The sequence below is a fragment of the Limanda limanda genome, chromosome 18, assembly GCF_963576545.1.
Source record: "Limanda limanda chromosome 18, fLimLim1.1, whole genome shotgun sequence".
Taxonomy (NCBI): domain Eukaryota; kingdom Metazoa; phylum Chordata; class Actinopteri; order Pleuronectiformes; family Pleuronectidae; genus Limanda; species Limanda limanda.
This window is the reverse complement of record NC_083653.1, coordinates 16326492-16350122: the sequence shown is the minus strand read 5'-3', so window position 1 is coordinate 16350122 and position 23631 is coordinate 16326492. Positions and strand designations below refer to the sequence as shown.

Sequence of the window (23631 nt, the reverse complement as noted above, 5' to 3'; positions counted from 1 at the left end):
ATATCGCACACCCTGATCTGGAACCACCCTGTTGAGCTCTATTAAAGTGTTATTCTTACAAGTGTTCTTTTGCCGAGCACATTTTTACAGGATTTTTAACATGTTGTCACAGGTAATTCTTTTTGCTCCGATAATCATCAACCAAAGCACAGATTAGGTACCAGAGCAAGAGAGATTTTGTCAACATTTTAATTATGTAGCAGAACCCATCCTCAAGTTGAATCTTGCCTGCTCTCCTTTCCTTTCTCATTTACGTCTGAATGAAATCCGACATAGCTATTATTGGTTTAAACGGCAATGAAAACATGAGGTGATGTCATCGGAAAGAAAAACTTATTTTTCCAGATTGTTGAAACGTATGAAGATTGCATCAGAACCCACACGGCAGATGGGATTTTCAGAGGCACATAATAAAGGGGTTTAAGGGTGATAGTTATTGATGGGACGCCCTCTGTATTTACCATCTAACCACTAGCTGCTTTACTCGGCCTTTGCCAGCTCAGCAGTCAGTCACACATGCCTTTAAAGCAACAAGGAGGTATGCAGATTTATGCAAATGGGGCTTGCCATTGGGTTTGTGGTGGTGAAACCGTGGTAACGGGGAGAGGAATGAGGTTAAAGAGGGCCATGGGCTCTGGGAGGATGCTCCCTACCCACAATGCCCTCTGGTGTTTGTTTACACACTGCGGTGGGTTGTGCGAGGTAAAGCCAGCCATCTCCTAAGCCTCTTGTGCAAAGCCTTCCATGGGCACTGTGGGGTATCATGTTGATGACACGCAGGCGTACCGAGACTGTGCGTCTGTTATCACATGGCCTTAGTTTAACTGCTGGTTCGCTGACATTTTCTAAAAGTTTTGTTGACTGAGGTTTGCTCAAACGTCAATTTAAGCGACATGTAAATATTCATAACTCCTTCTAATACAGCACAGATGATTCCCACAACAAATCATCCCATCTAACTGTGTATGATACTGAAATGCAAACAGAGGGCAAAACAAATAAGGGCAAACACTCATTCACACAGTAATCCCACCATGTTGTTCTACGCAAGAAGAAAATCTTAACTGGGTGACTGATCCAGAGGAATCCAGTGTCCCGACCCTTGACCTGCAGTGTCAAGGGCTCAGAGTGTCACGGAGTGTGAGATAGAAGGTCTTCTTGGATTAGGAAAATACTGAACAGATTAAACTCTTCAAGATAATCCATTCAATAATTGATGGTTCTCAGTTTTGGCATTTACCCAGAAAACCAGTTGGGGAAGGTCTGACCCGTTGCTTCGTGGGGGTCCTGACCTTGTTCGCGTGTTTGACCCAGAGGTGACAGATGGATAAGAAAAGTCATCTGGAACATAACACACAGAATGGGTTCATGAGTCGCAATACAGCTCCCTGTAGCCCACACGGCCAATCAATCTCCAAATGTTGCTAATTTCTTTCTGTTTTGTCGCGCACTGAATTAGCCAACAGATGCACACATGGACCGTAATTATGCCTGTGGACCACATCTATGAGATTAAATCCAACTGGCTGCCAGGCTGCCATTCTTCTAGCCTAATCAAAAGATTAAGGTCATAGGGCACTAGCCTTGAAAGTGGCTTGATCGTCCACTGTCAACAAATAAGCTGTGACGCTGCTGTTAGATTGTTCTGGAGAAGAACATGGAGTTGTTTTGGAAATTTTTCGGTCGTCACAATCACAATTAGTCCGTACAAATTAGTTTCGCATTTACGTCAAGGACTTTTTATTTATAGATCAATCACATTGGCTCCTGCGTGGACACGTCTTCATCAAGCCATGCACAGCTTCAGGCGTTTGAAGGCGTTCACGAGACCCTGCTAGCGTGGTGACGACGATCGGAGAAGACGGGGGGGGGGACGCATCGCGATGTCAGATGTGTTATAGCAACAAGACACACGTCTTTGTTAGTCTGCTGGAACGACTATAAATAATTCCTTCTCTCCCCCACTGAGGATGTTGACAGACCGATCAATACCTAGACAGAGGAGATTTATAGAGGTCTTCAATTTCCACTCAATAGACATTACCAACACTTGTTCCATTAAAGAGACCCAACGGACCTCCGCACAACTTCAAATGACAGTGTGTATAATTATACGCAACATGAAGTGGTTATTTGTGTGGAGTTAAAGTCAATAATGTTTCCATGTCCCAATTCTCTGTTTTATCCAGACTGTCAGATTGATTTATGTTGGAAAGTACGAGAGGAATCTGGTCCAGGAAGCTCAGTTAAAGAGTTTTTCTGCTGCTGCAACTTTCACAGGGGACCAAGAACTGTTTGAGAAGCGTAAGAACTTTACAATCCATTTGATCAAAGAACAAAACGAGGTTGAATTACCATGCAGTAGTCTCAGACTGATAAAAAGTCTGTTATCAGGTGCAAGTTTTTACAGTCTGACTTTGGCTTTAGATAACGGTTGTTTTCATTATTGATTTATTTGCAGTTTATCTTTCCATTAATAATATAGTTTATAACCCATGAGGAAGTTGTTTTACTTAACTACATGTCCCTCCACTATGAACATTGGAATTAGGTGAAGTTGTGCCAAAAATAGCTAATCTACCAAAACAGTTATTTTCTCAAATGACACAAATATTTCCCAGGACACATTTTGAAATGTTCAAATTTATCGTATTTCTCATTTTAATCAATCACTCAATGGGTTAGGGTTAGGGTTGTTTTTTCAGCTCTTCCTCAGAGTAACCAGAAGACAGTTGTTTGCAGGTTCTATGCCATGCTATCTATAGCATGTGTTTGATGCAAGATATTTAAGAAAAAGGGTTGAAAATAAGTATTTGTCTTGTCTTAACTTGACAATGAAGGTATCAAAGTAAAACACAATGCATTTAGCCAAAAAGACGAAAGGAAGAAGAAGACAATATATCAAGTTATACTCTTAAGGTGTTAAAACACAATTTGTACTGCAGTAACTGTATGTGGTCAAAGGTCCAAAGTCATTCCAAAGCTAATCAACAGATGAATTGGACGGGAACTAGTTTTTAATACTGTAAAACCTCCCCCTCAAAATGTAATATTACAAAGTGATTTTAAAGAAAAATCTGATTTTAGGTAGCTGTCTAATGCTGCTATACCATTTCTTGCCACAAGGTGTTTCAACTGTCATTTTCTATCTAATATTACATTCATTTTTTTAATATGTTTCGTCAATTTGCATGTGCAGCCTGTAATTTCTTTGTTGTTAAGCATTTTGCATTTCTATGAAAAGTGCATTACAAATAACGTATTATTATTACAAATATTATGACGTGCGGCAAATGACTAAAAACCTGTTTTCACCTGGCGACGTTAGGGTTAGGCCGCCCTTTTGAATCCCAATCCATTTTGACGCTTCAACTATCACATGAGTCACTCAGCATGGGTCATCCCTCCTCGAGCATGAAGCCACGCAGGGCTGTTATCACACACTGAGCTGCACACACGCACGTCGGCAACATTCACATGCTCATGAAAAAACATGTCTCGCTTTCTGCGGAACACACCGCACCCACACCCACATACATGGTCACATACAACACAGAGTGTGTGTGAGGTGGTGAGTCTCTCTCTCTCTCCCTCAGAACGAGTGCCATGTCTTGTCAGATGGGGTTAGCTCCCTGCCAGCTGATGCACCAGTCGAGCCTTTGAAGCCCTCCCATGGGCCTGCGGTTTACATGCTTGGGTTGCCAGGTTCTGCCACCCCCCCTCATTAATGCAGCATGGGTGCCCGCTTAACTGGTTCCTCTCTGTTCCTGTGGTCAGTTTGCCCTGGCTTCAACTGAGCGCTGGGCAACCAGGCAAAAGAAGCATAAACACACTTGTCCTGCACATGCACGCATCACGCACATACCTTAGAGTGCAAACAAATATCCACATGTCAGTCCTCTTTGGAGTGTGTGGGCTGTGCAAATATGGAACAGAGAGCTGAAACAGTTTTTCAAATAATCAGTTTTTAATTGTACTTTGCTTAACGTCTCCCCTGAATGGCGATCAGTCAGTCAGATCTTACCAAGTATAACCAGGCGTGGTAGGCCCATCAAGCATTGGATTTCTGCACATGCCTAAGTACGGATGGGAATCGGCGACCTCACAATACGATACTATCACGATACTTGAGTGGCGATACGATATGTATTGTGATTCTGTGGGTATTGTGATTCTGTAAGTATTGCGATTCGATATTATGATTTCCTGGGATTTCTTTTGGTTATTCTTTTTTTAAATACTGCACCATGGAAAAATGTTGAATCATACCTTCAAATACAACACAGTCAAATTCACTTAGAGGTTTACAAGTTTTATTTCAAATATTAACATTAACTTAATGACTGCCGGGCAGCCAATAGAGAAAATAAATAAAAATGTGCCCTATTATTGTATAGCCCCTGTCAACTGCACATAAACTGACAGATTAAGAAATGTATGCCACCTAGGCTACTTTTAAACAATAAATAAAAGGTAAATTAAATAGAATGAATAAAAGTTTACTTAAAATATAAACTTTGAAATAAACAAAAAGTAGGCTATTGTTGTTTGCATGTAGGCGATGCAAAGCTAGTTCTTGGGTATGTTTAGATTCTTGTGCAAAAACAAGAGCTGGTCAACATGCTCTTGGGTGATGTTGCTCCCCCCATATACCCCCCCCCACGTATAAACCAATAAATATGTTTTTGAAAAAAAAAAAAAAAAAAGCAGCATGGCGATTCAAAATCGTCATTCACAAGAATCGCAATTTGTAACTGAATCGATTTTTCCCCCCATCCCTATGCCTTAGTGATGTTCTTGAGGCTGAAGAAAGAGGGACGCCTGGTATCTAAAGGTGAATTCATAGTTTCTGCATCGAACGGTCAGATGGGGTCTGCTACATTTTGTCATCCACCCGTACCCATGGACCCCTCACTTGAACACTTGTGTTCGGTCCAAATTTGACTGCATTCTTTCACGCAGCTAAAATAAGGTCTAATGAAACTCCCAATGTGGTCTGAATCATCAGATGTCCAATACATCTTGGAGTATTCGTTCACACACGGGAGCGGATCACTCAGGGACGCGTGTTAAAACCAGATCTGAAGAAGTCTGTAGGATCTGACTTTAGAGGCAGTGGGGCCTCTCTCCTTTCATTATTTCTTTTTCCCTAATTTTTTTTCTGTTTTCAAAGCTGGGCCCCATTCGGATCGCCCGTATGGATTTAATATGTTCTCTCTGGAGTTTTGAAAGTTGCCCCTTAACGGAGATGTTATTGTTTGATAAATTGGATGCACTGTAGCCGCTGAGGTCAGGTTTCACGGAATTCTGCTGTACTTTTATTTGGGTGTTGGTGCAGAGAATCAAGAGGGAGACATGTGTAGAGGCTTTCTGCTCTTTCTTCAACATCTTGAGGTAATTGACCCAGCCTCCTGCCTTAAACACACATACTAACACACACGCATACCCACACACACACACACACAAAATCCCCTCTTTTGTACAAACACTTGCTCTCCCTCCCTCCCACATGCACACACACTCAGCGTAGACACCCATGCAACCCACAGGCACTCCCTATTGTACAAATGCTGCACATAGGCGCTCGCTCATACCCCGACACACACATTACACACTCATCGCTGAGAGAATATCCATGTCTCTGTGCTCAAACACTGCGATACAGCTGTGAATGGGAGATGAAAGCCGGAGCCGAGCCAGGAATAATAAAAGCAGAGTGATTCTGTGCACTGCAGGCTTCTAAACAGCCGAGGGATCCGACTGGAAAACATGAGGGGATTCCAAAGCCGAGTCCTTTTTAACTCTACTGTTTTACCAAAGCTTTTTGATGTATGAAAGACCTTAGAGTCAACAGTGTGGAGGCTGGTTGTGCTGTAATATACATTCCTGCCAATACCAGCTAAATAACAAGTATATATATTGCATGGTCTAATAGCTAACCGGGCTTATTCTTGCAACACCCTTCTGCCTGAAAAGAGTGGCCTGGTCTGACCTCCAATAAACCCACTCCCACCCTCTGCCCCACACTGGGAATTGAGACATGTATAGGAAGGGCGTGACAAAGAGAACAGATGGAGGGATGGAGGAACTAGAAATGTAAGGAGGAGAATTGTATCGCTCACACCTCAAAAGAGTATAAATGTAAAGTTATATTATAAGGAATCAAACCTAATCACATTTACTTCAAAACTTATACTTTGTTGGTTTGTATGCACGATTACACAAAAACTCCAAAACTGATTACTATGAAACTTGGTGAAAGGGTGTATTATGGGTCATGGAAGAACCCATTTAATTTTGGAGAAGACCCAGATCGTGGGGTGGATCCAGGAAATATTTCCCCTCATTTCCCGGGAATAATTCATGGATCTTAACAAAAGAAAAAACAGGCACATTTATGGGAGTGATATCTATAAGTTTTGGCCATTTGATGCTGATTCAGTGAATTTATGGGGAGTCATTGTAGTTTCTTCATATTTAAATTCTAAGGCTGGCAGCGTTTTGGATTCTCCTTGACTGACCAAAACCAAAAATCTCACAATGATTTCCCCAATCAGCTCTCTCAGCTGAGTGTCAGTGCTAAGATGAAAAATATTGTTGTCTTACAAACTAATACTAATTAATGTTGTTGCATAATGAATAATATTACATTGCTATTACTTATGTCATGGGCTATAAACAAACAAACCAAAATGCAGTATTTCAAATACTGCATGTTGATTACCACAGCAGTGGTCAAAGCTTCGCAGCTTTGAAGTATTTAGGTCAGCCGAGTCGTACGTGGCCTTGAGTACGGACTGTTTTCCAAGATTAAATACTTTCCTGCTCATGCAGCAGGTCTGTAAACACACTGTGGTCAAGCCTCTCTCACTGTTTTAATACTGCACTGGTTTTCATTCTCATTTTGAGAATTGTGCCTCACTCCTTGTGGTTGTATCTTAGAAAAACAACCCAGACAATGCGGTGATGGGTACGTGTTGCATTGTGCAGAAGAGGCTGTGATGATGGACAGATGGTTGAAGGAGGTTTGGAGCACAGTAGAAAACAAAGAAGGGCCATCGGAGGTCATGACCTGTGGATGATCACACACAACTTTTTGGGAGCTTCTGTTTAACATAGAAACACGGATGACAACGTCACCAACCAGCAAAGTTCACTAATGGGTCAGTGTCTTGAGAGCTTGTGCTTGTTTTGAGGGTGGAAAAGGAAAGACAATGGAAGGAGCAGTTAAAAGCGGAGGGATGGAATGAAACGGAGGGAAGGGAGCGGGGCAGAGTTAAGGAAGGAGTGGCCACGAGAAGTGGGTCAGAGTGGCCCTGACGTGATGTAAAGTGACGCATGGTGAGGGGGACGGACTCACGCCACTGTCTGCGTCACCTTTTGTCCTACACACACACACACACACACACACACACACACACACACACACACACAACCTCGCACATACATCAGCTCAATTCATTTGGGTAAACAACACTTAAGAAGATAAAAATAGCTCCCTTGTACTTGAGAGGTTTCCCCCTCTCTCTTCTTACTTCTCTCTCAATCCCTCTCTCACCAAATGTATGCTTCTATATATATATATATTCTTTAATGCTGAGTTGGGTATTTCTTCCCCGCCTACTTACTCACTGCGCATTGTAAGATCTAAAGATTGCGTTCAGATTATGCATTAGTAATAATAGAATTATTTTTGGCTCGGCTCTATCATCCCTGTGTGATCTGCTGGCTTTTCCTCCAGCTTCACGAGGGAGCAGTGAGGAGAGGATGTGAAGCCTGAGGGGCGGTTGGGTGTAATAAAAAAAAGGAGATGTAGCAGTGGTGTGGTTCAATAACCTGTCCCCCCCGCTCCCACCGGGATGACTCTCTGGAGTCGGTTGTTAAAGAGAGGGTGACAGGCTGGCTTCACCCCTGCAGATCCCTGTGTGTGTGTGTGTGTGTGTGTGTGTGTGTGTGTGTGTGTGTGTGTGTGTGTGTGTGTGTGTGTGTGTGTGTGTGTGTGTGTGTGTGTGTGGGTGTGGGTGTGGGTGTGTAGGAGGTGTTGAGGCATTCCGTGCATGTCGTGTGTTCCCGCGAATGTTCCCACGGCAGATCTACACATATTTAAGCGTCACTACTTAATAATGCCATGCGTGATGCTGGCGTGATGCGCTCCGAGATTTAACATACCCCCCCCGTACCACATCAAAGGCTTATAGATAGGCAGTGGAAGGGAGGGATGGTGCTCTGTGTGATATGTGAAGACGCAGACACAACGCTTATAGCAGTGGGATTCCTCACTTCAGTCTAATTCTAGCTTGCTATATGTCTGAGCTATATATCGATATTTACAGTTGAGTGCTTAAATTCATCTTTGTTTAATTAATTTAAGAGATAAAAATGAAATGAGCCCGACAGACTCGGATAACTTTGGAGTTTATTGGATTACTGACAGAAAGATCTCCATCTGTTAGTAATCTTAACATACACACCAAAGCGATCAGAATTCATTTTCCGTCCTCCCTCTCCCTCTTTCTTTCTTTCCGAGGCTTCTCCCTTTGTTGTTTGAGTGAGCCGGCGTTGAGTGAAGACTGAGGAACCGTCGCCCTAATCGGCTTGAGATCTTGGCCACAGGTCAGGGCAGCAGATGAATCCAGATTAGAGTGTCACAGGGCAGGAAGGGAGGATTAGCAGCTCTGGTCACTGCAGCCTCTGTCCACCCGTCGGATAACCAGCAGCCTGACAGCGCTGTCTGCACCGGCTCGCCTCAAGAGTCAAAGGGCTGGACACAAACAGGCCTGCAGGTCCCGCTGGGGCCGCTCTTTGTGTCTGCTTTCAGATACAGAGTTCTAGCACCATCACAAACAGGATTATGGAAGCCAGAAAGCCTGGAAATCTGTACAAATTTTGTTTACATTCAGGTAGTCAGTGATCGGATTTCTCCTCACTCATTACCATGATATGATACTTATTTAGCTTGAATCTTTCAAGTGTCGAAGGTGCATCTGGACTGATTGTGGAGTGGGAGGACAGGCTGTGTGCTGAGACAACACACAGTGTACGTGTCCGATTTTCACAAATAATCTGCTATTTAGTCATGAAAACCCACTGATTTTGAGATCATATATTAACTTATCATTTTAATAATCAGATCTGTTGTTTTTGAGGATGGACTTGATGCATATTCAAATCTTATATTTATATGCAATTAACCAGCATTTATTTTTATGTATTCTATGAAAACTGGGTTATATACAATTTGTTTAGGAATAAGGACACTGAATAAAAAAACTGCATTTACTGCATCGTCAAAAGTGTGGGCGGCTGTGGCTGAGGGGTAGAGTGGTCGTCCTCCAACCTGAAGGTCGGCGGTTCGATCCCCAGTCTGAACCATCTGCATGCCGAAGTGTCCTTGGGCAAGATGCTGAACCCTCAATAGCCCCCCATAGAATAACAAAGTGCTGCAAGTAGATGCACTGTATGAATGTGTGTGTGAATGGGTGAATGTGAAACTGTACTGTAAAGCGCTTTGAGTGGTCTTCATCAGACTAGAAAAGCGCTATATAAATACAAATCCATTTACCATTTACCAAAAGTAGCTTCGTAAACATGTAAACACACAAGTGCATGTAAACACACACTTAAACATGCATCTACTGTGGGGTGTCAAAGTCTGAGACCAGTTTCCTCACTGCATTTGAAACTCGTAAAACATGTTTTATTTTTATTTGTGACCAAGAGTTTGTCATTGTAAATCTACACAACCCAGGCTGCTGTTAAGTGTGGGTGATAGTTGTTTCTGCAGAATAGTGCCCCCTGGTCGCAAAGAACTCATCAGCTAGGTTATAAAAAACTTGCTCGGGTAAAACCAAGGTCACTGACTTGCGTCACTGCAACAAGTTGTGATTTAGTGTGTGTGTGTGTGTGTGTGTGTGTGTGTGTGTGTGTGTGTGTGTGTGTGTGTGTGTGTGTGTGTGTGTGTGTGTGTGTGTGTGTGTGTGTGTGTGTGTGTGTGTGTGTGTGTGTGTGTGTGTGTGTGTGTGTGTGTGTGTGTGTGTGTGTGTGTGTGTGTGTGTGTGTGTGTGTGTGTGTGTGTAATACCCTACAGCACCGGCTTCTCATCGGCATCTTACTCAACCCGTCATTTTCATCAGCAACCTCCCCACCGGCTTTGTTCCATCTCCTCTGTCTCCTCTCTCAGTCTCTCTGTACTTCCTCTTAGAAAACAAAACAAAATCCATCTGTGTGCACAGTGTTGTTGCTCCTCACTCGCTGCTGCTGACGTGCACTTCCTGTGCACAGCTCGGCTTTGATCTCGCTGTAAATTAAACATGGCTTTTCAGATAACAAGCTGTGTGTGGCACCCACTAAAGTCAAACTGCACCTCCGCTCTTCACACAGTCGCTGTCCCTCGTTTGAACCCTCCGAGTCGCGTTAACGCTCAGCGCTGCGGTATCCGGATCAGCTATGCTCGTGTGTTGCTGTGCTGAAATTAGGCCACGGTTTGTCAGGTGTCTAGAGAAAGATACAGTTTTGTGACATGTTTAAAAAAAAACACAGCGATCTCAGATGTTTCACCCTGAATGAACTAGAGGCACAGAGAAAGTGTGGAACCCACTGGGAGACCACAGTCGAGCGTGAGGTCAAAAGTTAGGTCAAGCTCTGCTAATCTGGGTGGGAATGCTCAGCGTTTGACCTTTGACATTAGAGTGACACAACTCCACTCTGCTTGACATCACCAAGATGGCAGAAGCCGCATCCAAGATGTTTTGGCTTATTACAGAAGGAGGCAGTGGAGATGTGTCTTTATATACAGTTATTGTGTTAAACATTAGCGTTCTCTAAATTCTTGTTTCCTCCTACACATTATTTGATTTTGAAAGTACAAGTTATTTGCGTACTACTAAAATACTTAAGTTGATTTTTTTCTTTTATTTCTCATGTGGCTGCTGAGTCTATTAGAAATCATGTGGTTAAGTACTTTAATTCATAGTAAACAGTTAGAATTGTGTGTGTGAGTCTGCTTTTTTGGTTGCAGTTTCAAAATAAAAGCTCATGTTAATAAGAAGACAACATATTGCCCATATTCCAACTTCGGACTTGAACCACAACCTCATCTGGAATGTGTCTAAGTGCATAACAATGTTGTCTAGCTCTATGGGGCCCGTTCGCTCCACTGGCCCTGACCCTGTTTTCTGATCGAGTTCTTTTAAATGCTAATCACCTCTGCTCTCTTTCTGCTTCCTCTCTCCTCCAGATCCCTCCTCCAACTACATCAGACAGCTGGAGACGAAGGTGCGGATCCTGGAGGACGATAACACTAAGCTCCTCACACAGGTGAGGCTCACACGTTATACCCTTTGCAGATGTGCGTCACTCTCAGTGGAGAGACTCGCTCAGGAGTCACGCCATTAGCCCAGTCACTGAACTCTTGTGCAACTTTCTAACTCGGCCAGCAGCATGTGATCGGCGGCGGCTTGAGATGAAGTGGCTGCCTGCTGCCTCCTCTGAAGCCACCCCCTCACAACACCCTGCCTGTTAGTTGGAGAATATGTTTACCCATGTTTAATTCATGGGGAGTCAGTACGCCTCGGCAGCGAGCAGCGATGTTAGCCCCCGGAGGGGAACTGTGGGAGCGGAGGATAGATGAGAGGAGGAAAAAGGAGGTGGAGGGGAGGGAGAGAGGGCTCTAAGTGACAGTGACGGGGTAAAGCATTTCTCCAAAAGTTGACCTTGCTCTGACTTCTCTCGAATTTGGAGGATGGAGGGTTGAGCGAGTGGAGGTGGGAGTGTGAGAAAGGGGAGGGTGGGGGCTTGGAATATTTGGTCTGGTTCACCAGGAGGTCATGTCAGTCTGCAGAGGTGTGTGTGTGTGGGTGTGTGTGTGTTACATCTGCACAAATAGATGTATCACGGAAACAAGTCATATGTAGGAGAACAAACTGTAAGCTCACACAAAAGCGTAAATATAGATAGTGGTCTTTTATATACCATTTGTTATCTCTGCTTCATCGTTAGGCTTCCAGTTTATTTGAATGCATGTCAGGCTTCAGACAGTTGAGTTTTAATTCCAAAGTTCAAAAGGCGTTTTGATTCGAAGCCTTTATTCCTTTGTTAAAAAGCGATTTCTCCTCCCTCAATTATCTCCCAGCAGATTGAATACGTAGGCAGAGAGTGTAGGTTGGAATCCTTACAGCCCTTCAGTGCTACAGTGAGATGCTACACATTGTTTCAAAGCAGTTGGGACACATATGATGAACCTACTTCTTTAAATCGACTGTCTGTCTTTGTGTTTTTTCTTTGTCTTGTCATTTGTTTTAACTGTATGTTTTTCTCTGAGCCCAGAAAGAGTACAATGACAACCTTCCAATAATGAACCAGTACTGCATCATGTGTTTCTCTCTCTCCAGGCTAATAGCCGGTATAGCTTATCACAGATACAGACGAAAAAGGTAACTCTCTGAAACGCCACCGTTCGTTGGGCTTCTCTGTATGTCAGCCGGTTGAGACTCTTTTCCACCTTTTATTTGTTTGGTGGTGGGACTTTTTTACAGCTTTGAGCTTGGGGGCTTTTTTTATACAGAGGGGGGACATATATAATAATGAACATGTTCACTTTATGCTGAAATTCAGACAGCTGCTGAATCAACTCTCTGATAATGTTCATAAGGACTGAAATAAACTTATTTACTCTTGCTTGGGAGTTAGATAAGAAGATTAAATCTACTCTCATGTATAATATTCATTGAATATGACACAACAGCCAACAGCTGGTTCGATTAGCTTAGCATAAAAACTGCTAGTCTACGCCTGGCCTCCTATATAGTCTGTAGAGATTCAGAAGAATCTGATCTGAGAACACAGCAGGAGATCCCTTGCTGTGTTGACTGCAAGCGAGTATGTTGATTACGCTTCTAACATCAACAGATGCAAACATTTAAAAAAATAAAATAAAATAAATATCTCCTGGTGAAAGAGCGGTGTGTAATGGACACCTCTCGCCTGAATACTCTATCTTTAATGCTATATTCATACATATTGTGTTAGATTTTGTATTTTATCCATAATAATACAGATCAATACAACAAAGTGTAGCTTCAAACATCACCACAGACCTGAAACAGCTCTGACACAGTGCACATTTCACAAAGTTTAGTCTGCATCTAAAGGTCCTGCCTCTGTGTCCACTCCTGTTCGTTGGTCCCCGTGTGCTCTGCTAGCATGCTGTGCTAATGAGGTAGCCCTGTATCTTGGCAGGAAAGCCTTTCTCTGCGCTCGGAGCCGGTCTGCACCGCTCAGTCGCTGTCTGGTACGAGGCACCTCAGGTGAACGAACGCTACATCGTGCTCCGGTGCATAAATGACAAACGCTTGTCCTGGCTTGTCGGGACGTCTGCTGGGCTGAATAATTTAAGCTGCAAAGGCAACTCAGGTAGAAGCAGGCATCCATAATGCATGGCCGACAACTTGTACGCGAGTGAGGAATGATGAAACGTCTGTCTGAAGTTCTGAAACATCTCAACTGTTGTGTCTCTTATAAACTTTGATTTCTTTTGCTCCGGCAAATAATGTCATTTCTCCGGTTTACTTTTTAACCTGACTCTTATGCAACAGTTATACTGATGTGTGTGTGTGAATGCTCTCAGGTGGGGTTGTTACAATGGATTAGTTGCCTCAGTGGACATATTGCCTAACTTCCTGTGTTACGAAACGGGTCCAGTGAAACCTTGTTAAGCCTGAAGGCAACAATAGCCTCTTATCGCAGGAATGTTGCCCCTTCCAAACAGGCTGAATGGTTTTACTGTACAGAAGGGACAAGAGAAAGAGAGAGAGAGTTAATAACATGGTCCCACGGCCGAAAGGAACAAAGTCCTGCAAAGCACAGGTGTAATCACAGAGAGAAACAGGGTGCGTGTGTGTGTGTGTGTTTGCCTGTGCAGGACCACAAGCATGCTTGATCACGTTCATGCACAAGATTTTTTCAAACTTTTCTCCCACTCCGATCCCCCATGTCCTTTAACGGTTACTTGTCTCTGTTCAGTCACTGAAGTGTGAGGCACTCTGGTTTTCCCCACCAGCTCGCTGCCACTCTATCCTGAGCAACTAAGTGCTCTGCAGCATGACTCTGAGAATTAAATGATTTATGTGTCAGATTCAGATGATACTCCAGTCCACTAACTGCAGGGTAATTGAAGTCATCTTGCGGAGAGCGGACCGCAGTGGGAATCAGTGGACCTGAATGATGACAGGGGTTAATGAATTATGCCTTTATTCATTGACTGATTTATTGACTCGGATCAGCTTGAAAACCATGGAGTGTAACATGGTTTACTAACTGTTGCTATGCCAGCGGGAGAAAATCAACCACTCTGAATTATTAAGAGTCTTTGAAACAGTGGGCTTTTAAAGTTGTGTAGCATTTAGCAGGATGCATAACCATCCATCCATCAATCCATCTGTGCGTCCATCCATCCATCCGTCAGCTTATCTTTGGAGGATCAAGGTGGGGAAGGAGCTGACACATAGAGACAACCATTCACACCTAAGGGCAATTTAGTGTCTCCAGTTAGTATGAGCTGCGTGTCTTTAGACCGCAGGAGGAAGCTGGAGTTCTGAGAGAAAACCCTCGCAGACATGGGAAGAAGAATCTTAGTCTTTATTCAGAGGGACATGACCACTCCCCAAAAGTAAAGCCAAAGCCTCTTGAAAGCCTCACCTGGTGGCTGGCTGCAATACAAGTTATAAATCCTGCTGATGGGACAAGGACCAATCTAAAGGGTCAAAGTACATGTCATAGACATTGTTCTCACAGATTGTTTCTGTCATTGTAGGTAGTTGTGTTCACTGATTTATGTTCAGTGCTATATTTTTCTGGTTAGTTGGTTTTAATTGGTTATTTAATGCTATAAAAATGGGTGAAACTTCATAATTAACAGCTGAGACTGACTCCAATATATAGTCGTGTTTAAAAATTTTTTCATTAGTCTGTAGTTAGCACAGAAGCTTAAGACGCATGTCTTTGGCACAAAATTGTTTATTTGCATAATAAAGTACAGTAGTACAGAAATAATTGTTCTTGTATTACTATATAGGGCTTCATTTTGAGAAGGAAAAAATTATTTCAGACTACCCAGTAGAGTACCCAGCGAAGCCAAGGTCAATTCATGGAAGGAAGGAAAGTTGGAGACATGTTGGTTTGTTTGTAAAACTAGACTTCCCGGGTAATATTCATTAGTCAGAAAACTCCTTCTGATCAAAGCAGGTCTTCTTCCTACATGCGTCAAGGAGGTTATGTTTTCATAATTCATGGATCTGAATGAGAATCTGTGAACTGAGAAATTTGGTGCAAATCCAACTCAAAATCTGAATCTAGTAGATTTAAATGTGGTCTCATAAGGGGACTGTTGGGCTTTGGCAGAGCTATGTGCTACATTACTTGAGATATTACTTTCAGAAATAACCTACACAAGGCACAAGGCCGAGAGCCAGAAATGGCAAAAAGATGCTAGAAAAGGCCCAGAATTGAGAGCATGAATGTGAAAAACCCAGAGGGTAGATGAAGACGTGTCAAGGGAAGGATTGGGAAAGGTTAGGGTAACACTGAGAGGATACCGAGCTGGAAGAGCAGAGAGGACAGGGGAGCAGAGAAGACGAGGTGAACGCCGATTATGAGCAAAACGGATGTGTGAGCGTGCACCTGAGTGGATGTGGCACCGAGGGAATCCAGCGGCAGACAGCACAATGTCCACGCACTCGTAGACGCTCACCCACAGCTCGTCGGGTTATTTATAGCCCGAGTGCTCCCCGGCATCACGTGTGTTTACACACCGCTCGTCGCACAGAGGGAACATCGGTGCGTGACATGAGAAATGTCATAAGGAACCGTGGTGTTGCCGTGTCCTAGCCCACAGAGAGAAGCCAGGCTGGTTACTGCCTCCAGGAACCAGTGGTCTTTTTGCTGCTAATGAGGACAAATCTTGGGAACACTGTCCCTGCGTAATGGCCCTTGATGATGCACAATGTGATACGGCCCCGGTGCTCTGAAGGGCCTTTAATGGAGACAGCCACAACAAATAAAAATCAGCTCCGCAAATGAAGTGCTCGGAGCGATGGCGTCCGACTGACAATGCGAGTGCAGGCAGGTGCCAGTGTAATGGAGGGGGGGGGTGCGGAACGGAACTACAGCCTGTAATGAACCATCACTGAGGATGTTAATATGCACAGTGGAGCCAGACCAACACTGGCAGCAATAAATGTTTTACTGGCAGCATTTTTTTATGCATTTGTTTTTAGTACAGGATTTTTATAGTTTCATTTAATGTGGTTTTAAATGTAAGCATTCAAAATGATTTAAGGTTCAGTGTTTGCCTTTCAAATTGAGGTTTTATCTCAAACCTTCTGTCACGTTCGTCTTTGAAAAAATATCTTCACTCAAATGCAGAGCTATGATAAATCAACCTGGCAGGCGTTACGCGCTGACTTGTTAGATATCAAACATCTTCCCTGCATTTCCTATAGTATTAGGGTATATACTATATATATATAAAACCTGCCATGTCCTTTTTAGACAATAAACCAACTACTGTTTTACACTTCTCATAAAAACAGAAATGATTTATTAGCTGGTGTTTTGCTCCATTGCTGCATTGTGTAGTTGTGTGTAGAGCCATTCTCTGCATTAGGTTGTCTAAGTCCACGCAGACAGTCCGACCTCAGCTGCGATTGTGCACGTTCCCCTAAGTGGAATTCAATGCTGTTCTCTCTCTCTCTCAAGCCAGTACTCTGTTAGTCTCTTTATCTGTCACTTGGGCAATAGGGCGACGATCATGCATGTGCACCTGCCATCGATTTAATTAATTCTGTGGGAAACGCTGCAGAGAAGGCAAAACAAAATATAATGGGTGTTTTCCTGACCCGTAACACATCCTTCCACCAAGTTTCTGTCCAGGAGTTTTTGCGTAATCCTTCTAACTAACTAACAAAGGATAAACAATGTGAAAGCATGACCCCCTTGCTGTGGGGGCAATTAGATTTTAACTATAGCCACGAGTTTGTTTTTTAATGATGTGTTTGTTTTGTGTCCAGCAGTGTAACCCAGGTGACCTCCGTGTCCTGAGGAAGGGAATGACCCTCTACCACTCCGAGTCTCAGCTGTCCTCACTGCCCCAGCGCCAGGACGCCATGCACATGGTCAGTACACACGCACAAGTTCACACAGGCCCATGCATACAAGCAGGGTGCACGCATACAAGGACTCACATTGACGCACATCGGGGGGGCGGGCGCACCCACTCGTATCTCTCCTCTCCAGCAGTCAGAGATCAACACCAGGACTCTGCTTATAACAAATGTGGTATAGAGCCTGGGTTTAATTGCACCCAGGCCCACACAGACTTAATTGCAGGGAGGACTGTACTCGTGCCTCCACAGCGGAATCAAGTCAAGTCAGCTCTAATTCACTTTGCTGCTAACTCTCCAATTATACCTAGACATGCAACCGTTGCTCTCGCTTACACGGCACCATGTCCAACACAAACAGGAAGAAAGCAAGAGAGGGAGGAACAGGAAGAAAATAAGATGGATTGGGAAAAGATAATGGGAAGAAGAGCGAGTAAGATGGAGACAGGAGTCAGCCTTCCCTACTCTCACTCCCTCATCCTGGCCTTTCAGTTCCATCCCCCCCCCCCCCCCCCCTGCCCCCGGGAGACGGTTTGAATCGAATCCCGCTATGAAAGTAATAATTCTCGACAATCCACCGCCTGACCCTGCCGGTGTCCGGGAGGAGAGGCTGGATAATTGTTTTCTGACTGCTTAAGCAAGGTCAGAGTCGGGCTATGCCGCTACCCGCAGGACTAAATCTTCCCCGTGTAAAAAATCAATATTATGTTTTAATCACCGGCCCAGTGTGAGGCGCAGGCCTGCTCGCACCTTTTTAAGCTTGTGGGTCACGCCCGTCTCCTCCTCGCTTAATAACGTCCGTGACCCTTGACCTCGACAAAGGTCTCTCCCAGCAGGAGGAAGGATAAACTGCCAATTATGTGGATGGTCGTCTCCGCCGGCGTTTAATTCCACACATAAAGCAAGGTCATGATATTGACTTGAGCTGTGAATTTTGGCTCCTTGACATTTGGCATCCTTTTGACATTGACAATATTTAATTGAATTGACAGTCATATTTAATCCACTGTAACCGTGTACCCAGGAACTCCCGCTTAACTGTTTCTTATTTCCTGGAAATTATAATAACAGGAAAATGGGTAGAAAATAGTAAGTGTAACCCAAATATACTGAAATATAGAAAATATTTCCTAATGACATAATATTTTAGTCCTGATTGTCCTTCTTCTTGGATAAAGTTGTGTTTTCACAATTTAATGTTCATCAACATAAACATCCTTCCTTTGCATTAATTGTTATTAATTCAAGAAAACAATACCCTGAGGCTGTCAGGTTGGGAGCCAATATGTTTGTCCATATTTCTCTGTGTTAATGAAATATTTAAAACAAATTAATTAATTTGTAGCAGAAAATTATTTCTTTAAAATGAGTAAAGTCATAGAATTCCTGAGCCAGTGCTCATGCTCCCTGCACAGAAAGTCACTTTTAGCAAAAATCTTTTCCCGAATTAGGGTGGAGCCTGTTTTATGTTACAATATTATATTATATTATATTATATTATGTAATACCCTTCGAATGGAAGAAACCAGGCTCAATCGGCCTGGACTGTTTGGGTTGAGCAGAGAAAAAAATGTGAAAGAGGAGAAGTGGATGGAAAAGAGGGGAGAGAAGAGACAGGGGGGAGGGAGACAGAAATTAGAGAGATCTGTCAGAATGGCTGTTAGCACCAGGTAACAGTAGTAGTAATGATGATGATAATAATAATTGTATTTCATTCTAATAAATCAGTTTATCATTTGTTTAATCTGCACAAACACCAGACACTCCCGGAGTCTTCAGCAAGCTTATGACACAATCCTGGCAAATCAGTTGTGTGCAGCATGATTCACATCTTCTCCTTCCGATGGCTTTGTTGTCGAGACAACGCTGTGAAGTGTTAAGTGGCTCAAGTTCAACAAAGTCCTTGGATGGTGACAATGAACGTGGGAGAGAAAGAGAAGGATGAGCGATGTGGCAGCTACAGCAGCAGAACATCAGTGAACTGGAGTCATGTTGCTTGAACCCATCCTGATCCATCAGCTCATCCTTTATGATTAGTCCTGTTTCTCTCAGTCCGGCCCAGTTTCAGGTCAGAGGGGCGGGCGTGCGTGATAGTGTCGGAAGCGAGAAAGATGAAAAGGAGAAAAAAAAGCATCCAGATTCTGTGTGCTCCAACTACAAACCATTGATTCTGACAGCGTTCACCCGCCCTCACCCTGAATCAGGCGTGTTTATGCAGACGAGCCGTAACCAACTGTACGTCCAGATGAACTGTAAACATTGCTCTGAGCTGCTGTCCAAATCCTTTCCTTTACTGCGTGGAGCTGCAGCGTCGAGTAAACAGAAAAGTTCAACACAGTGATACTGGAAGTGTCCTCATAGTTCACTTTACAGCTCTAACCCACAGAAGAGAGGAGGATGTAAGAACTTGTCGTTTTGACCTTAAACAAGAAGATATACACACAGTGGGGAGTGTGTTTAACATGGGGATTTATTCTGTAAATCATTTGTGTTTGATGTAGCCGTTGAATAATGAGGTGCTGTCATATGAAGCTACCACCCGAGACATTATTCAGATCGTTATTTTTTATAATGAATTACCTATGATTCTAAATGGTTTAGGCAGCTATTGTTATCCGTTATTTTCAACATGGTTTAAAAATGAGATTCCATCTGTAAATAACTTTTTGACCGCTACTGAAATTGCACATAGAGTATTTTTATTTTAAAACTCACAAAAACCTATAAGGAAGAAGAACTCCCAAACAAGTCAGTAATAAATTGATAAATAATAAAGAAGTAATTATAACAAAATATATACAATGAAGGAAAAAAAAATGTATGCATTGCAACAACAGTTTTTCTTCCATATGCCACAAACTGTATTTGTGCACATAAATTCAAGTTTGGCTTTATTTCCTTTAAAATAACATTTTACATTAAAATACAAATAAGTTTTTCTAGTCTTGAAAAAGTCCCTTTACAGTTGATACAGTGCATCTATCAGCAGCCCTATCTCTATCATCCATCAAACCTCAGGGGCAATGGTTCAGTGTTTTACCCGAGGACCTTCTGGTATGAACGGAGGAGCCAGGGAATGGACCACGCACCTTCTGGGTAGTGAACAACCCGCTCTACCCCCTGAGTCACAGCCACCCAAAAAAGAGAATACACGCTCTGCCCTGGCTGTTAGTAGGGAGTGTTTGGAAAACTAGTTTTTGCATGTTGAATCTTTTGTGTGTTGCTGAACAGATCTATTTTTTTTGTGCAATTAACGACCACAATTCACATGAACCTTTTCATTATATTCCCCAGCTTTCTTATATCAATGCTCCTGAAAACCCATGGAATAAAAACCCATGTACCCTTTTCCCTCTCTCGAGAATATAAGAATTCCCACCTCAGGAATACATAAATGCTGATCATACAGGCACATGTAAGACAAACAGTGGTTTTCTGTGGTTGTCAGGTGAGCATGTGTCAGGTCACCTCCCTCAGGACCAGGGAAACATCAACTTTTCATGCGGCTGATGTGATGTGAACGGACAGTTTCCACACACCCTCCCTCCCTCTTGGCCTCATCAACAGTTATTATTATTTTATCGGTTTCTGTTGTTTTTTGTGGCCTTACTCAGGCACCCAAGTAGGGTAGGGGGTGGCGAATGCATTGGTGGCGAGTGGAGAATTGAACCCTGGCTAACAGAGTCACGGAGCTGTGTCTAATCAGGCTACGGCCCCGATGCCAGGTTGCTGTGAATGTTGCCTTTGTGTGTCCCAGCGATCTCTGTGTCCCTCTCGAACAGTGAGCCACTGTCTGGAACTAACCGGGGGGGGTGGGATGAGTCAAGCGCGACTCGCCTGCTTCTCTTTCTGGCCGGCCGCTCCCATCACAGCAGGTTAAATCACAGTGTGCATGCAGGTAGCAGACCTGGCTGGCTGCTGGAAACATGCTAGATGCAACAAAAAAAAACACAAGAGCAGGCGCGAGGTGATCTGAGCCGGGATGAAGGGGATGGTATTTTCAGCACGACAGAGAAAGTAATCTCTCCTGATAAATCAAACACACACTGATATGGAGAGAGTGTTGTTTTATTTATTTGGGTTTTCATAACCGAGCAAAGTTTCTCGGACGTGGGTCAAACGGAGAGTCGGTGCTCGTGTGACGCCGGAGGGAGTTGGGAGGGTAAACCAGGTGTGACAGCAGATGTGACAGTCCGCCGAGCATGTCCTCCAGATGTTGTGGGTTCAGACGTGGCTCTTAACCTTTGTCGCAGGTCACATCCTCTCGCAATCCGTGTACCATGTAGCACAAAATAAATAACTTTCTTTCTCCTTATCTTCTCAGGGAACAGGTCGTCTCCCGACCAGCGAGTCCTCCCCGGCCACGGGCTACTTGTCCTGTGTCCAGAAGCCAGAGGCCGTGGTGCACGCCATGAAGGTACCACAGTTATTTCATTTAAAGGAAACTTTGGTTCATGTTGACACTGTATCTGATTCCTTGATCATGGAGGACGTTTATTCATAATATTTCAAAATCAATCGAAGAACTTTTTTGAACTTTAAAGCAGCGTTTATCTCGTCTGTGCTTGTTACATTATTTTAGTAAATGGAGCGAGCTATGTAGGGACGGGAAATCCTTATCTTTAATCATGCCTGCTCTGATTGGTCAATTGTTTCTCTCACCATGGGAAAAGCCGTCAGTGAGCACATCATCAAACCAATCTCACAGTCAGAAGTCCTGACTTTACTTTAATATCTTTTGTCAAAGGCCAAACTGACACTGCTGTGAAAAGTTGTTTTAAACTCCTGAATCAGATTTTTTTTGACAGAGTTTTAGTTCTGCTTAAAAGGGAAAAGAAAATCAGTGCCTTTTGAAAGTAAAGTCATGAAAAAAGTGTTATTTTAGAGGGGGGGATATCCGAACATCCACCTCTGTCGCCTACGTAAAAATGAGAGATGTAGAGCATCTTGTTAAATCTAACTTAAGTATAAGTTTTACAAATTACAAAAACCTTCTGTCACGTCAGCACCACATTATCCTATGAGTATCAGGACTTAAGTTCTTGTGTATGAACCTGAGTCTATTCTGAGGCATGGAGGAAGTTGTTTTGAGGAGGAGGAAATCTTTGGTAGTGGTCGACTTTATCGTCGGTCACATCTGCATGATATTCAAAAGGGATTCATAGTTTCTCAAGAAACAATGAGACTGGTTTGAGGTTTTGGATCCAGAAGGACAGGAACGTGAACCACAGCGTCTCATAATAACCTCATAATATGTCAACATTATTCTTGAAATCTTAAATTATACAGCTCTCATACAACTTCGCCTAAAATGCTGCTTTAACCACATGACCACATGAAATGTATTTATTAATGTAACGGATCCATTCAGTGGACACACACACACACACACACACACACACACACACACACACACACACACACACACACACACACACACACACACACACACACTCAGACACACTCTCATCTCTGTGTCTGCCCTCAGGTGCTGGAGGTCCACGAGAACCTGGACAAGCAGGTTCCTGAGGACTACGAGGACGATCTCAGTGAGAAAGAGAAGGCCATCGTGCGAGAGATGTGCAACGTAAGAGCAACACCTGAATCTTCTTCTCCTGCTGACCCCGTCTGCAGCGAAACAGAGCCACTCCCGTCCATAACGTCCCCGTTTGCTCTGTGTGTCAGATGTTTTTAGTTCTTTTCCACTGGGTTCAAATTAGGTCGGGTTTCTGAGCTGCTCTCGCTAATGAGCGAAGCCTCATTCACACTCACTTGGTTCGGAATGACACTTGCAGAAGTGTCCCGGGCACGTCGCTCTCTCTCTCTCCTCCCTCTCTCTCTCTCGCTCTACCTATCCCTGTGCCTCGCTCGCCCACTCCCCCATCCCCACACCAGCCTCCCCTGCTCCGAAGCCAACTCTTAACTGGAAGCCCTGAGTAAGAAAGAGGCTCGTAGTTGAGCTGTCAGAGCAATTAGACTGGAGCAGCAAGGGGAAAGAACCCCCCCGCCCCCCTCCACCAGCCTGGGCCTCAACCCCTCCATTCTTTCCTCTCCCCCCTCGTCTCCCTCTATCTTTCTCTGTTGGTGCTGAAAGGCCTGATCCGGGATAAAAAGGTTCGCTGATTAGAGTGAAAAAAGCGAGCGAGAGAGAAAATGAGAGCCACGGCTATCTGGGCCCGGCGGAGGTATGTTACAGGCCAGGAATCTGGGGAGCACTACAATGGTACCTCTGTAATATCACTGGGGTCCCCGGGGGGGGGGGGGGGGGGGGGGCCTTTCTCTCCCTCACTCTCACTCAGCAGCAGAGAGAAGCCTGGCGGAGACAGAGGATGGATGCAGAGATAGCTCCTCTGTAATGTCTGTGTCTGTGTGTGCGTGCGTGCGTGCGTGCCGACTTTGCAGCTCAAAGTCCAACTGTGAGCATTTGAAGTTGTCACTCTTGAAGAGGAAAATCCTTTTTTCATGCCGAGCCTCT

At 43.8% G+C, this 23631-nt stretch overlaps 1 protein-coding gene across 4 annotated transcripts in view; it reads left to right on the top strand.

Moving 5' to 3' along the window:
- The window catches only part of ccdc85cb (coiled-coil domain containing 85C, b), a 47589-nt gene that overhangs the window by 21659 nt on the left and 2299 nt on the right, over positions 1-23631 (top strand). Inside the window, exons 2-6 of one of the 4 annotated variants that reach the window (XM_061091852.1) lie at positions 11237-11316; positions 12390-12431; positions 17067-17168; positions 21481-21573; positions 22645-22743. In XM_061091852.1, coding sequence (XP_060947835.1) covers positions 11237-11316; positions 12390-12431; positions 17067-17168; positions 21481-21573; positions 22645-22743 — 416 coding nt within the window. Of the gene's footprint in view, positions 1-11236; positions 11317-12389; positions 12432-17063; positions 17169-21480; positions 21574-22644; positions 22744-23631 lie in introns of all 4 variants that reach the window. The other 3 variants (XM_061091851.1, XM_061091854.1, XM_061091853.1) reach the window with 3 other exon arrangements.